Source organism: Bombus flavifrons, chromosome 2, assembly GCF_040668555.2.
Source record: "Bombus flavifrons isolate JBK064 chromosome 2, iyBomFlav1_principal, whole genome shotgun sequence".
In the NCBI taxonomy this organism is placed as follows: Eukaryota; Metazoa; Arthropoda; class Insecta; order Hymenoptera; family Apidae; genus Bombus; species Bombus flavifrons.
In genome coordinates this window covers 1,936,497-1,952,441 of record NC_138443.1, presented here as the reverse complement: position 1 = coordinate 1,952,441, position 15,945 = coordinate 1,936,497, and the positions used below count along the sequence as shown (strand labels likewise).

At 33.6% G+C, this 15,945-nt stretch overlaps 2 protein-coding genes across 8 annotated transcripts in view; both read right to left on the bottom strand.

The window, feature by feature from the left end:
* The window catches only part of LOC138190019 (lateral signaling target protein 2 homolog), a 48,443-nt gene extending 44,994 nt beyond the window's left edge, over window positions 1-3,449 (bottom strand). The window contains exon 1 of one of the 2 annotated variants that reach the window (XM_069132431.1): window positions 3,134-3,449. In XM_069132431.1, the coding sequence (XP_068988532.1) occupies window positions 3,134-3,169 (36 nt within the window). In that variant the 5' untranslated portion in view covers window positions 3,170-3,449. The remainder of the gene's footprint in view (window positions 1-3,133) is intronic. The other variant, XM_069132430.1, reaches the window with a different exon arrangement.
* Window positions 3,450-4,032: 583 nt separating this feature from the next.
* Window positions 4,033-15,945, bottom strand: part of LOC138187806 (uncharacterized) — a 53,930-nt gene continuing 42,017 nt past the window's right edge. For 2 of the 6 annotated variants that reach the window (XM_069128968.1, XM_069129011.1), the window contains exons 3-9: window positions 12,783-13,049; window positions 10,542-10,837; window positions 10,256-10,297; window positions 8,873-9,168; window positions 8,231-8,429; window positions 7,976-8,154; window positions 4,033-7,771 (exon numbers count right to left, since the gene is read on the bottom strand). In XM_069128968.1, coding sequence (XP_068985069.1) covers window positions 7,321-7,771; window positions 7,976-8,154; window positions 8,231-8,429; window positions 8,873-9,168; window positions 10,256-10,297; window positions 10,542-10,837; window positions 12,783-13,049 — 1,730 coding nt within the window. In that variant the 3' untranslated portion in view covers window positions 4,033-7,320. The remainder of the gene's footprint in view (window positions 7,772-7,975; window positions 8,155-8,230; window positions 8,430-8,872; window positions 9,169-10,255; window positions 10,298-10,541; window positions 10,838-12,782; window positions 13,050-15,945) is intronic. The other 4 variants (XM_069128976.1, XM_069129002.1, XM_069128986.1 and 1 more) reach the window with 4 other exon arrangements.

Genomic DNA, 15,945 nt, shown 5'->3' with positions numbered 1-15,945 from the left:
ATAGTGTATATATACTATAGTCATGCTGTATGTAATCATATTAAAAATTGGTTGACTCAAGGAGAACTGTCTGAATCAGTAAATTAATTTATATCACTAAATAAATTGAGTTAATTAGTAAAATGAAAAAGGTCCTGTGATGAATCAGTAAAACAGGACCTTCGGACAATGAGTATGACTTATGTTATCTTTTGGCACTAGGCTTGCGCATCCTAGATGCTAATATTTACTCATCATAGAAATGACTCATGAATTTTACCTAATAATGTTTCGAGAAAGCGTCGAACCTGATCGAAACATGGTCAAGGCACCGTAAACTAACTGAAGACTTTGCTTTCTCACCGAGGCGTAAACTTGAAAAGTGTGCTGCCCACTTTTCGTCCATGGACGACGAGGCCGAGAGTGCATACGCTAATCTATAAGAAACCGGTACGATTTAGTTGACGTGAGATTAAAGTCATCAACTGTAGGTCGTCATTCCAGATAGGCAAAGAAATGTTAAGTACAGGAAACTCGACTTGTCACATGCCACTATTAAACCTTAATTGCAGATGTGCGAATTTTTGACATATTTTAAAAACATTTCAAGCATATTTCAACCCATGGAAGGTAGATTTAATGATATCCTCGATTACTATTTAATAGTTTATGTTCCATTTATGAATACTACAAATATTGTATTTAAAGGAAATAATACATTGCTAAGAAATAGTTATGTATTTTTAAAATAAAATTTCAAAATGCTCTGTGAAAGCGCTGTATCAAAAGAACTAAAGAAAATGGATCGGTAATGTAATATTATAAAAAGATATAATGTCTTTTAAATTTTTTAAGCTGAAACAGACATCTAAAATAGCTGCAAGGAATAATGATTTATAGTAATGACTATCACATGATTCAGAAAAATTTCAATGATGCTGTCAGACAATGTTACACAACCAAAAGTACATTTTCCATTTTGTTTGTTGCATGTACGACTCGCGAATTCCACGACAATTGTTCTTTGTATTATGTATTAAAAAACAATCTTACAATACTTGACTATATGTGTCACACGTTATATTTTATAAAATCCGGTTCTACTAGAAATATGTCAAAATTAATTTTCTTAATACACAAACCATCCTATAACCTATATTTCTTCTTCCGTACTTTAAAAGACCTTATCAGAAATACATACAAATACGTATTACATAAAAATAAGCTAAACAATATATTAAAGGCGAAATGGCTTCTCGAACGGTAGAAAACTCGGTTGAACGCTAACGGTTAATAGAATTCGTAGAAAAGTTAATTGTAAATTAATACGAAACATGTCGGTCGCCTTATGACAGCTCGAGCAACATGGTCACGTGATGCTATACACATGTGACAGGCCGACCATCTACGGACGTACGTTACTACACACATAAGACGTATCGCTAGATACTAATCGATGGGAATCAGTTCGGTGGGAAGAACGGAACGACGCGTTTCGTCGTGCTACATCATTTCCCGACGCGTAAGGTAATGCTCGATGCAATGAGGAAGCATCGAAAGAAATGAAATACGTCCCCCGTTCTGCTGTCGCATTTTCACGTGCGCTACGATAGCGTCCACGATGCGACTTCGAAAGCTGGCGACAAACGCGCCCGACCGACAGAGACAAAAAATCTTTTCCTCGTACGTGCAACGAATGTACAACACCCACGAATATTTCTACGCGGCAGAAATGCACAATTAATTAAACGAACTGTACATGCTTCTAAAGATTGTAGTTTCTGAGACAAAAGAAATCTAGTAGATTTTCGAAAATTTTCGTGTTGTTCGAGATCTAACAATTCAAGTTATCGAGCTTAAACAGGATAGAGATGCTAGAGTCATGTGATATTAGATGTAGGTTGTTGACAACGAAAGAGAAAGCAACTGGGTAAATAGGAAATACGAAATACGACACAAACATAGAATATCTTTGTACTGTTGGAAATGTTAATTAGAAAAAGCGGAAACCTATTTCAATTTTAAATTCAAATTCGATTACTAAAAATTCTTACTTTCGATTTTCACAGGTTGTATTATGTATTTGATATAGAATAGCTAAACTACGATGTTTATTTATATAATTGAAATAAAACCTAAGCAGAGATTTGTGTTATCCATTAAATATTAGAATAAATATCATACTTTTCATGTTTTCTATGTTTTTACATATTATATGCGTTTGTTCATCTTTAAATTTCCCATAAATGTATAAATATCCATACTTTAACATTTACACAGATAACATAGCAATGATGCAATTATGAGTTATACATGTATACCGGAAATAAAATGAGCTAATTAATTGCGATTTCAGGTAATTCGATTTATGTACTAAATTAATGAGGGCATCCCCTCAATGATACCTAAAGTTGTGGAATATTACCACAGATCCTAATCTTGTAATTTTTTTAATAAAACATCACATTTAAAAATACGAAGAAAATAACACTATCTTTCCTCTGATTAATATTATTTTCCAAAATAAGGCGATTTGTCAATCTTCCTTATACATGTATTTGTGTATGTATGTATGTATGTACACCTTATGTATGTATATATTTTCATAAGAATGAAAGGAAAGTATCTCCGTGAACTGAGATTAATCGTCGAGGCCATCCTGTACTGAAAGATTAAAAACCACTAGAGTCCTATAACGTATCAGCTGATCAGGCCATATTCCATGATCGTTACTTGCAATTTCGATTAGGAGGGATATCTTGAATATACATACTATGTATATACATAGAAAGCATGATAATTCGTGACGAAAGAAAACGTCGAACTGTAAACAAGGACGACGTGCACTCGTGTGCGTATCAATGAAGTACGTAAGTACACGTATATCACGCAGGTGTAACACGTCGCCCGAAGCACTTCGGGATGTCGTGCGAATTTTCACGAAACAGGTGGCAACAGCGCGCAGGTCCAACATACAGAAAGACAGGAACGAGGAACGAAAAAAAAAAAAAAGAACGAGCGCACGCGTTCGATCAAATAACCAGTACGATAAAGAACGATACAAAGAAAAAAAGAAAAGGCACGTTTAAAAGAGAGAAATAATAAAAGTAGAGATGAGCAGAGAGAACGAAAAGAGAGAAGAAAAGAAACTCACCTTAGGCCTGTAGAACCATTTTCTGATCGACTCCATCGTAGGGCTGTCGAGGATGTCGGCAGGCTCACGGGCGAGTCGTCACTGCGCCTCTTGCGGCCAAAGCACTTGCGTCATAGCGAAACGTGCCACTACAATCTTACCAGAAAGCGTCACACCACGAGACACCAGCCAACCGCATACGAATTCGAGTTCTTTCGTCAAGTATCACCATCAAACATACGACCATCGACGAATTCGGTCGAACTACACATCCGAAACTGAACGTCAAACGTGAATCGCGCGTCCGTAAGACTGACTGACTGATGAGCACAGACTGCAAAGGCGCAGCTTGCTGTTACGCATGCGCTCGTTGAACATCATGGACGATGTGACGTCATAGTTTTCGACAGAATTGCCATCTACGCGTTATATTTGAATTCATTGTTTGAATTAAATAAACGACGATTAAAGTTAAACGACTTTTCTAAATTAAAAAGATTAAAATACATATTATTATGATTTCGTGGCAGAGTTTAGCATTTTAATTCGTTTATAAACGCAAATATTGATTTACGTTATTACTTAATCATCTATATTATAAAACTATTCTATCTTAAATATTGAAATTAATTAATTTCTGAAAGCTTCTCTGAATCAGTTAAAATTGAACTTATTTCAATATCAAATTTAATATGAGAACGTTGTGTAAAAAGTCAAATATACTAAATATATATAATAGAATTTTTATATGTTTACCTTAATGTTTAAATTGTATAAGATTATATTGTTTAAATTATTCACGAACAAGATATTTTTTTCTCCTTAGGTTCTAAATTATAAGAATAAAATAATCTGTATATGAGAGAATGTATGTAGGTATTTCATATAATAATTGGGTTGTAAAATAAAATTACCAGCGATACACAGAAGGAATTTAATAATATTATCTTGAAATTTAACATATTTTGATCTACGTGACTAGATTATAAAAAAAGCAATTAAAAATGTATGACTTTAACAATGTTAAATATTATGGATCACAAATTATGCACATATACATACGTAAGTTTCACAATTTAAGTATACATTTGGATTTAAAATTACAAAATAAGTTCCAACAAATTTACTTAATACTAAAAAAATGTCTATATATATATATATATATATGTAAGCCTCGAGTTAATAAAATAATAAAAATATCGCGGTGAGCTCTACTATACAAGTATATGGATTACATAATCTATAACTTAAAACGAATTGCAATATAATGTTATACAAATTCCTTCGATTATGTTAACAAATTAACGTCAATACAGAAAACATAATTCTATCGAAAAAATAATAGAAACTTATGCTATCTTTTTACTTCTTGAGATTCATATACACGTGTAAAGAAGTGGAATGTAGATTTCTACCACGATAAGTAGTAAATTCTTCTTGAACACTTACAAATGAATTTAAATGTAAATAAATTTCAAATACATTCGAACAGATTCTTTTTCCCATAAATTGACAGGCTTAAATCTTAGTAGAGTAGAAATAGAACACACCTTGTGCTTATATTCTCAAGAAGTAACATATAGTGTTAATTTCATTAGTTTGCTTAAAACTTTTTGAAAATAATATATCGAAGATATTTAACGCTATATTCTCTACATCCTACAATAACTAAGTTGTAACTAGATTTAAAAGTTTTATTTTCAAACATTTCATAATAGGATTATTAACCAAGATGCGAGTCATTATAACTAACAAAAATATATTATGAATTCTTTTTTTTTTCTTTTTTATTACAAGGCAAGAATTTCAATTTTGGGAATAAAAACTTTGAGGTAATTAAATACCACCAAACATCATTGATACACATACATGAAACAGTGCTTTAGCTCAAAAAGTTATAAGCAAAATGCTTCTTGTAAGCATACATACTCTATGTTCGACTTTTGTGCAATAACACTTTTCCCATGACTGCCAAGGCAGCCCTCATAATTTCGATTATACGTTCTGTATATTTTTCTCAAAAACTGTAAGTAAATAATTGTAGTAAATACTGGTTACGTAACTACAGAAACATCTATTGTTCGATACAAGCATCACTTTACATTTGCTTGAAAAAATGCAAGACTTTCTACTACGCGGGTAGTAATATCAACTCTTTTTTCTCTGTTTTAAATGCAGTGTGCTACCACGTTTCACTTACAATCTATGCAAACTCACTACTTATCTAAGACATCTATATCACTTGAAATGAGAGTAGTTGAGTAACTTCTTGGTGTATTATATTACACAAATTCTTTTTCTTTCTTTTTGCTTTGTGTTAAATGTTCGAATCACGTAATTGATGAATTCCATTCGTTACAAACATTCAAGGTCATAATTAATACATCTGTAATTGATTGCCACACAATAGTTAAAATATTTCAAACAGTATGATCTAATATATATCACCTAAAATAAGAAACATCTAAGTGAATTATTCGTATTATTGCACAGTGAAATATATCTGGAAATATTTAAAGCGATAAATGAATATTGATAGATTTTTTTCTTATTAATTACAGATTTCAATAATTATGTCATAGTATTTTAGGGATTGTATTTAATTTAAATCTTCTAAAATATAAGATACTGATTTTATCGTTCTTTTAATACTTAAACGATAATATTAAATTTTATAAAATACACACGCTTTAATTAAAAACTTCATCAATAAAATATTGAACGTATGTGTAGATATATTAAACAATTAGAATAAATTTTTTTTACTAAAATAAGGTTTCTCAAGTTTTTTTAGGCACAAAGTAGATACTTATCATAAATAAAATACCGAATGTATAATAGAGAGTTTCGATATTTGCTTTTTTAAATACTCTAAAAGTCAGACTAATTATATCATATAATGAAGATAAATTGTTTAATCGAACGTATAATTTCCAAAGTTATAAAAATGTTCAAATGTATCATATTCAAAATCATTTCGTAACGATCGAACATAATCCCATTTATCATTTAACAAGACTTACGGGATATAAAAACATCAACGTGTGAAAATTCTGTGAAATTCCTTATATAAATTCCATTGGCGAGAAGTTTTACAGAGAAAAGTCCTTAAAAATTCTGTAAATCACATACAGTTTTGTTTTGTACCAATATTACTTCTACAATGCAGCTCAATACAGATTAATATAACGATATAGAACCACCAGCGAAAACATTAATGTGATTGAATCGATACTATTGTAATAATAATGCTACTGGAGAAACATAGTAAGTATTTTCTGCATTGTAAGATAAAAACTTGACTTTTTGACGTAACTGTAATACCATCAATTCAATTCCTACTTAACCAGAAAGATCGACCACATCTCCAGTTAGCATTCAATATCAAATTGCTTGAAAAATAATGTTAGCATTAATTAATGTACTCAATGTTTAAAATGCGTGACATGAAAAGTAAGGACGTGAGAAAGAAATATCTATTTCCTAATATAAATGCCGGTTATTCGCTGGCATTGTCACAAGAGAGACTATAACAATCAAATTTAGCAACGACTAATTTAAGACTTAAGTTTAAGGCAAAACAGTGCAATAAACTCCATACTATTTATACATAACTTCAGTGACCAATAGACCACAACACCGTGGAAAAACGATTAAAAATAGTTGGTTTGTGTGATGATAAACTCGTTGTAAATTCAATAGTGCTAACATACGACAATAAACTGATTTACTAAAAACAAAATTATTTAAACAAGCAGAAAGCTACGTATGTGGCTACACGTATGAAAATAATTCTCTACTGTCATACGATCAACTTCTACCATCTACGATGGTATATACAAATTTTGACAAAAACACATCGATGAAAACAGAATCTCACATCAAAGAGTTTCAATAACGATTTAAAGGTGCGACACAAATGCACAACAAGTTATATAGGTAAGTAGATGGCACATATGCTTGTGAAATAAGAAAAAAGAGGAAGATAAATTAACAGGCTACTCGCTGTAACATTAGTAACTGGATAAAAAGCAGGAAAAATGTACTCTCTTACATACGTGCTGTTTTTTTAGCCAACTTAAATGCAAAGGTTGCCGTGAGTCGTGAAAGGATAAATCGTTGGCAAGATGAATAACTCTTATTTTCGTTGACTTGAATGCGTGTTACTGAGATTGGAGAATCGATTGTCCTTTTCCTGAACACGTTGCTTAACTAAATCCAAACTGCACTTTTCGGCACTGACAAAGCCATTTAATTATTCGAGCGTTACGTTCGACGATGCTCGGTGGATCGTTAACCCTCTGGTTGGAATCGTCGTTACCCATACCGACACTGCAATCATTGTTCTGCCATTGACTACTCTGATTCGTTTGGTTGTTCCCAGCCCACGAGTAAAGACCTAACGCTGAATCGACCGAGCTAACGCTATCAAAAAATACGGGAGATGACGACTTTGAATCTGGTTTCGTAATACGTTGATAATTTTCCGAATCGAGACCTAAACAGTCAAAGAAGTTCTCGAGTTGGGTGATCGACCGAGGAGGCCGTGCAGGTACTTTATTGGATCGACCATTATCCTGACGCCAATAACGATCGCTAATGTCCGATTTCGATCTCAGAATTGGTCGGCCGCGACCTTCTTTCCAGCCGTCAGAAAACCTAAGGCAGGGATACAAACTTTTATTATTATGTACTTTGACTGACAAAAAGGGAATATTAAAGATATCTTGTACGAAAAAAAACTGAACACTTTTAATTCTTTAAATATTTAAATCTTCTCATATTTCTGTTTTCACACAGGATACTTTTGATATCTTTAATATCCTTTGAGTATCTCGAATTTGTCCAATTTTAAGAACGTACCTTGAGTTGCATGTCGGACTATAATCCGTTTGACTGTTGCTGCTCTCAGAATCAGGACTGTATCGCCTTACGACAGATGGTGGGGTACCGTTAGCGTAACTACCTCTTCTTGAACGATCTTTTTCCGTCGAGTGTTGAGTAGATGCACCGCTGTCACGACGTATATGACTCCAGCAATCCTGAAGCAAAATATTTCACTCCATGAATAGCGGTTTCCATTTAACGTTACGAGACATCTTTAACTTTCAACTAAACCTGTATTACTGGCGGAGGTTCGCTACGAGGTGTACAGTGTCCGGACGATCCTCCGGAGTCTCTTGCAGTCGCTCCATGACTTAGCTTGCTGGAACCTGATGACTTTTGCGTTCGACCACCGGCAGATAACACGCTACTCGCATCACCACCACCTGAACCTAACGAACGTCTGATGTGTCTAGAACTGGAATAGTAATAACTTACATGAGAGTAATAATTTTATGTTTCACAAATGTGAGGCGCACTATGCGAAATTTTTTATTACTTACAATTTTTGTTCTCAAGTTTTAAAAATATTTAAAAATTAAATGAAACTAATTCTGATATTATCTTTAATTTTCAGTCGAAAGAAATAAATTGTTCTGATAAAGATATTCAAATTACATAGTATTGTTAAAATAATAGGAACAAAATAATATATAGTAGCACTATAAATAGCTATATTTTTTTAGAATATTATTAGAGCTTAAAAGTGCAACTAATCAAATCTCATAAATGCTTTTCAAAGGCACTTTGTAGATCCACTTTCGGAAAACCTAAACAACACTGTGCATAAAAAATTAAGTAGAAAAATGTTTCAAACAACCCGTGAATTCTATAATTATATCTATCGGAGTATACATGTGAAAATATTTTGAATACCTGCGATAACAGACTGCATCTCGTTTGAAACTGTGCTCTGAATAATCCGAACTAGTTTCACAATCTGGGCAATTGCTCGAAGATTGATGATGGCCGGATGGCTTAGATGATTTGGTCGATGCACGTGGCGACAGGGACGCCCGTCGTCGCGTGCTAGTATGGAGGTCAGGCAAAGATTTGTGACACACGGTGTTTTCCACCGACTGCGAGCTGGTGGACTTCCTCCCGGTTCTTCCGGATGTATGCGAATGTGAATTGCTGCGGCCAAACTTGAAACGAACATCTTGCGAGCAGTGCTATAAAAATGATAAAAATAGAATTTAATATGGGCTTATGGTATATAATTTCACCGTAAAAAGTGTATGTACATGTATTTCTGAAACTTTTTGTTGACTGCATTATTTTGTAATTGTTGCTGGAAAATTTTGGGTCATTCGATTTAATAGTGCAGCTACAGTTCCTTCTGGTGCATGTCCTGTATATCAGATTGTTTCAATTTGGATGCATGATAAAATTCTATATAAATCAATTCAAATTACAATTAATACAAAACATACAGGGATTATTACAAATAATTGGCAAACATCGATTTATTCCTAATTTTTTAGAAGTCGTGTACGTAGTGTGAAATAGAGACATCGATCAAGAAATAAAGTATATCTATATTATTATCTTCTTTTTAACTGTAACTTGTATTCCAAATATCTTAAAAGTATCTCATCTCCTGAAATTACCTAAACAATTAAAGTCTAAAACTCTAATTATACGTATTGCCTGATCCCAAATTTTTAGAAGTTACATGTGTGGAAAATATTAATCAAAGAATTTAAAACCATAAGAGAAGTCAATTAAAATGATCGATAGAAATCCTATACCAGTTTCCCAACAGTTTGGTCATCCATGCTGTGCACGTGTTTAATAAAACAGTGGAGGAATATGTCTTCCGTGTTAAACTCGCGAACACGCGTATGTACAACGTCCGGTTCCTAACTCCGTTTCCTGTCTCCGACACTTCCATAATTACGATTCATCGCAAGGAAGCGTGCATACGTATTCATGGATAAAACGTACGAAGGACAGTAATACCACATATCGGCGATGAATTAACAAGTATTGCAAGACATTTATGACAGTTACACTATCGTGAAAAATTATATCGCTTATCGTATATCTTTCTACTATCTTGTAAAGTAGCATAATTTTACGTCAGCAACAACGAATATATTCATAAATTCAAAATCTTTTAACGATAGTGTACACGTGTACGTAAAACTATAGGATATAGAAATACAATAAAATTATTGCAGTGCATAAAATATTCGGAATAAATTACAGCGAAACATTTCAGACGGAAGTAAAGGTAAAGACTAAATCACGACTCACGTCGATCTTCGCTCGAACACGAACTATATGTATTACACCGAGCTAAAAATACATATGTAGATTATATAACTGCAAATAATCAGTAATTTGGTTTTGCAAAAATGAAGACAGCTGAGAAACGAAGCAAATTATAAAAATTAATATACAGCGAGGTATATAACAAGGAACGCGTCTACAACGAACTGATACTACAACAAACAAAAATCTAGAATCAATTACGTGTGTAGTTCGTTTTGAGATACCTCACTGTATTTTCAAGATTTACTCAAAAATACGAAGATTTTACCTTTATGCGGTCTTCCTCGCGAAGATTAGGTGACAGACTGCCAGGAGAATATCGGAATTTCTCCTCCTGTGGGATACCATTCGCTTGGATGATCGTCTGCGTTGGACTGTCAGGAAAGAATACGTTCTCCTTGCTATCGGTATTTAACAACCGACGTAATTTCGTCTGCAGCTGATCTCCACCGGTGCTGCTCGGCGGCCCTGAAATCGTGCGCCGCTGCGGAACAGGAACCAGACGTGGACTCTTCGGTGGCAGTGCGGGTGGCAGTGTTTGTTGAGGACTCAGAATTCCGTCCGCTATTAGACAGAGACGAAATAAATTTTCACGCTACATAATTAATTTCGTCAACTGTTCCTGGGAAATTTTCAACTTTCAGCGAAAAACAGAAATTATTCTTTTGTATTTTTTTCTTACTCGTATATGCATAATTGAATGGCTATTAATAAATGTATTCCAATAAATATATTAATTTCAAAATATATCTCAATAAACATATTATGAATAAAAAAGGATAGTATCCCACTTAAAAAAATTAACTCGACCTTCTACTATTCCACCTACGAAAAGAATAATTTCTTTTTAGGCTACATCGTGTTCTCCTTCATTTATAAGAACTTTTTTTTTTTATAATATCATTTTCTTCAGATATTTGGTGGTAGTTAGCTAAAACAGACACACATTTTAACTTGTTGAAAATTTTTGTAGATCTGTACACGCTTTTAGAAATATTCACGTCTAAGCATCTTTTAACACGATATTTCCTGCGACTTTCATCACGTGGAAATAATTCACATGAGAATGTGCAATCTTCTTTTTGGAGGGTTTCGCAATGAAATACGCTACCTGGACAGGATTGGTCTGTTGGAAGTAACGAGTTTGGACATAGCGATATCATGTGTCGCGTTGAAAGCAATCTACAAGAGGTAATCACTTAACGGCCACATACAGAATGTATCCGTTGATTTTAGTAAGAAGAAATACAATGGCTCTACATCCATTTTTATGATTAATGTGCTTAGGATGGTTTTAAAATAGAAGCTGAATTATGAACGTAGGCAATAGAAATAGTTGAAGTTTTATGAAAGTTTTGTTAGTTTCATTGAAAATTCTGTAAACATTTATTTCGTGTTTGCTCCTTGATCGATGATTATTTATAATTTTTTCGTGAGATCGTAATGAGATATATTTTGTAATTTTTTAACTCGACGCAGCGAGCACCTTACTTGTACACCTGCATTAAGCAAAACCGTTGACGGCAAACGACTCGTTCATTTTCCGGCGCACGACCGAAACGGTAAAAGTATGCTGCTAAGAATACCACAGCCTTCGGCTTCAAAGGATAAAGTAAAATCGCACGATTATTTAATCCAGAAAAGTGTCTAATGCCAGGTAATACTCCGGCTGTCGAACGCTAATTTGATGATTTTAAAATTATTTACATTTATAATAGTTACAAATCCCTATGAATAATTTTCATTTCTGTGAAAAGCAAAGTTTCTATTATTATCTACTATTATTTGTTTCTTAAACATTATTTTTATCGTCTTTCTTCGAAAGGCTTTGATTATTTCATATCAAAATACGTAATTTCTTTTAGCTACCAGATAACATAGGAGTCAACACAAATTAAAAAAAAACGAACATATCATACTTTTCTCAATATTATAAGATAGCTTTCGGATATTTGGTGTCATTATCCAATTTAATTTTTGTACCTTTTGCGTATTCCATGCATTTTAAGAATAGTACAAAGAAAGAACATGCCTGGAGAGAGACAAACGTGAGGAAAAAATGAGGTGGAGAGCAAAGTTAAAAACAGAGGATTAAAAGACAACAGGGAATTAGCTGCAAAGGAAATCAGTAGCAACGAAACGAACAAGTAAAAATCTCGAGAAACGATTACGGAAGCATCTACAGGTATCCCCATAAACACGAAAGCCAAACTCGTTAGCGATTCCCATTCAGCTACAGTATAACATCGGTGCGAAAAGATCGAAGAAAGCTTTCGAAAGTGCTCGGACAACCACTTACAGCAATCTCGTCGATGGCAAGTTGCCCGGCAATGAAACGAGGAAGCGTATATGTAATACCGACACATAGGTACACATATATGTGTCTGTAGTTGCGTACAACTATTAAACAGCCATGCGCGTTAAATCGATTACGTGGTCGAAAATGTGTATACGTATACATCGAAAGGTGTATATAGTGTATAGCATCGAACTTTTTCAAGAGACTTACGCCTGTCCTGTTCGTGGCACGATGCCCAGCAACAAGGTGGCGTCATCGGAGCAGGTGGCAGCTGCGACGGCGACGTCGGTTGCATCGAACAGGTCGACGTGTTCCCGCATTTCCTCAGCAGCCTTGGAGGCGCGCTCGGTGCGCTCAGCTGCGAGACCTGAAGATGACCACTGTTCTTCAGCTCCTGCTTCCGGTCCAGCACGGTCTCGCTCTTCACGTAGAACGCCTTCGTCTCCTGGAGCAGTTCCACCGCGCTCTTCCGCTTCCCTGTAGCACGTGACGAGGAAACCAGACGGCTGTAAGTGACACTCGAGTAAAAACGGTAAATAGCTCGCTTCCTGTAAACGGATACCGTCCAACCAGATACCCGCCCGACAGGGTTGAGCCACGTGCGCCGGCACGAGTCTCTTTCTAACTACGTCGAACCTTTGTCCCTGCTTACAATTACAGCAAATCGCTGGTTCCGACAGGGAACAGTGAGGAATCTTTGGTGTTCGAAGGAGTATTTCCAGTGGAAAATCACGTTTCGGTTCTTTAGTATGGGACTTCCTTCGCGATTGGACAGGATGTTGCAGGAAGTTTAATACAACAGGATATATACGGTTATTGTCAAGGATACATTTGTACTTTTGGAGACTCTAGACGCAACATCGTCACAAAGTGTAATTATGTTTTGAAGTTATGTTGTAAAACGAGGCTCCATAGAGAACGGAGCCCCAGCTTGCACATTGATAAATGCAGCCTCCGATTATTTTACGTGTAATACGTAGAATAAAATCTGTTCATTTGAAGCTTCGTTTTCGAGAAAATCGAGTTTAAATGTACATATAAATAAAAAATTAATTCAACATACGAACTCGATTTTCCTCGACTTGTTTTTGTACGTAGAATTGACGAGTTAGATATTTTAATTTTTTTAAGGCATTCTGGCTCTTAAATTAGTGAATCAAAGAGAAACTAAAATTTAACATGAAACTGTATCATCAATAAATCAAAGTCTTCGTCAGAAATATGATCCGATGTTATAAAACACCGTGGAAATCCCTGCGTAATGATCTTCTAATGCGATTGAAAATTAATTCTAATAACGAAAGTATTCTAACGATGTCGGAAGCGATTAATAACGGAATGAGTTCACTTTGCCTGCTATAGAGAAAATTTTATTGGTGGTTCAATAACTGTAAATTCGAATTCTGCATTCCCTTTCCTCGACTCGTCAAGTAAAAATGGCTATTAGTAGTAAGAGGATTAGTGGTTCGGATAATGGTTGGTAATGATGCATGTACTACTTGATACTGCTTAGTAAATTGCCAATCTTTTTTGTATAACGGTTACTATACAGGAAAAATTGTTGAGCCTATACGTACATATTAATCTCCATAGTAGGATCTCCATAGTAAACTGAAATATTCAGCAAATTTTCTATCGCAAATAATAATATTCTAAATAAACACGAATAATTCATATACCATTCTATAACTACTTAATAGCTGTTTAATTATTATTTAATGGCTAGTAATCGTTTAATGATTACATTTAGTAATAATATATTTGATGATTAAAACATTGTTATTCGCAGAAACTCGAAAATAAAACTTTTAATAATTAAGCAGACTAGCTAATTATTAATTTTAATCTCTGAATGAATATTATATATTTCAACGTTTAGTAATTTGTTGAATAGTGGACTATTTTCAATAGTTGACAAATTTAGTAATTATAACTGTGTTTATTTTTTCTTAAACCGGTTTCGCAAATATTCGCAACGGAAATGACTCTTGAACAATGTACGATGAGTACACGCAATTCCAGTCTAATTAGCCAGTTTTAGTGGCAATTTATCGTAAGAAAAGCATCATTAGTGAAAATAATGAAGACAAAATCTGCGAAATACAGAATTAACGCATTAACAGAAATATAACATTAAAGTCCTTCTACTGATTCTATTAATTATTTTAAATTCTGCAATATTATTTCAACCAAATTATTGACCTGTATCCATATAATGTTCGTAAAAATTTGCATTTATATAAAATATATTTTATTCCAATCCATGATATCTTTTAGAAAAAGTTTTTACAAATTCAATTTTTTTCAAACTTACGAAAATGTCTTCATCTAGAAATTATTATTTGAACCTGCGGTATTCGATTTTTTTGTATCTCAATATCTCTTTAATTTCAACGGAGAAAAGACTTTTGATATTTTAAGGAGATCATTATCACATAACCGAAACGAAAAATCACGTATATCAATAAAGATTCTGTAATATTTTCTTCCAATTTAAGAAATTTTTTAACGATGTAAAACTACGGTTTGGTCGAAAATAACCCAAAGGATATAAATAAAAACTTGTATGAAATCATGATTTATGCTCTAGCATATAATTTGTAAATTATATTTTTCTGCAGAAATCATGGTAGCATTCATCCTTCATCAGAACGTATAATATTCAGCTGTACAAGGAAACGCTACACACATTGACCTACCCATCCATAGACGTCGTACGAGTTATACATGTATACATATATATGTATAATATTTTTAATTATTTTCAACGAACCGCATATCCTGAGCTCATAATGTTTTGATATTACACGTTACAGACGAAAAACTGCACGCGTCATTGAGAAATTTTAAAGATAACACATCTGAGTTATCTTTTTGACGAGGAGTGTACTTATATATATCTCAACAGATTCATAAAGTAAAGAGTATGTTAAATGATTCGTACAATAAAAGTGATATCCAATGATTACATTTAAAATGTCTACTTAAGTTGAAAAATTTATGATAGCTAGTAACTAACTTATTCATAAAGAAACGAAAAGTGAATTAGTTATACGATTATTCATATTCTATTTTCTTTTTAAAGGTTTCTCAAGAATGTGAAATATGCATGGAAGCTATCTGTAACCAGGTACACCCGTCTTTTTCACCTGCAATGTGATATTGCAAATATTCCTTCAGCGCTTATGCGTTTTCTCGAAGGTATATCACAACTATGTGAAAAAACAATGTACTTGAGGTAAAGTATTGACACATTTTATTAATATTATATAACAACGATAACCTCGAGTATTATGAAATTACAAACAGTAAAAAGATATCCTATAATTTAAGGTACTAAATTAATAAATAATTTAAGTTATGAAGTTTATCG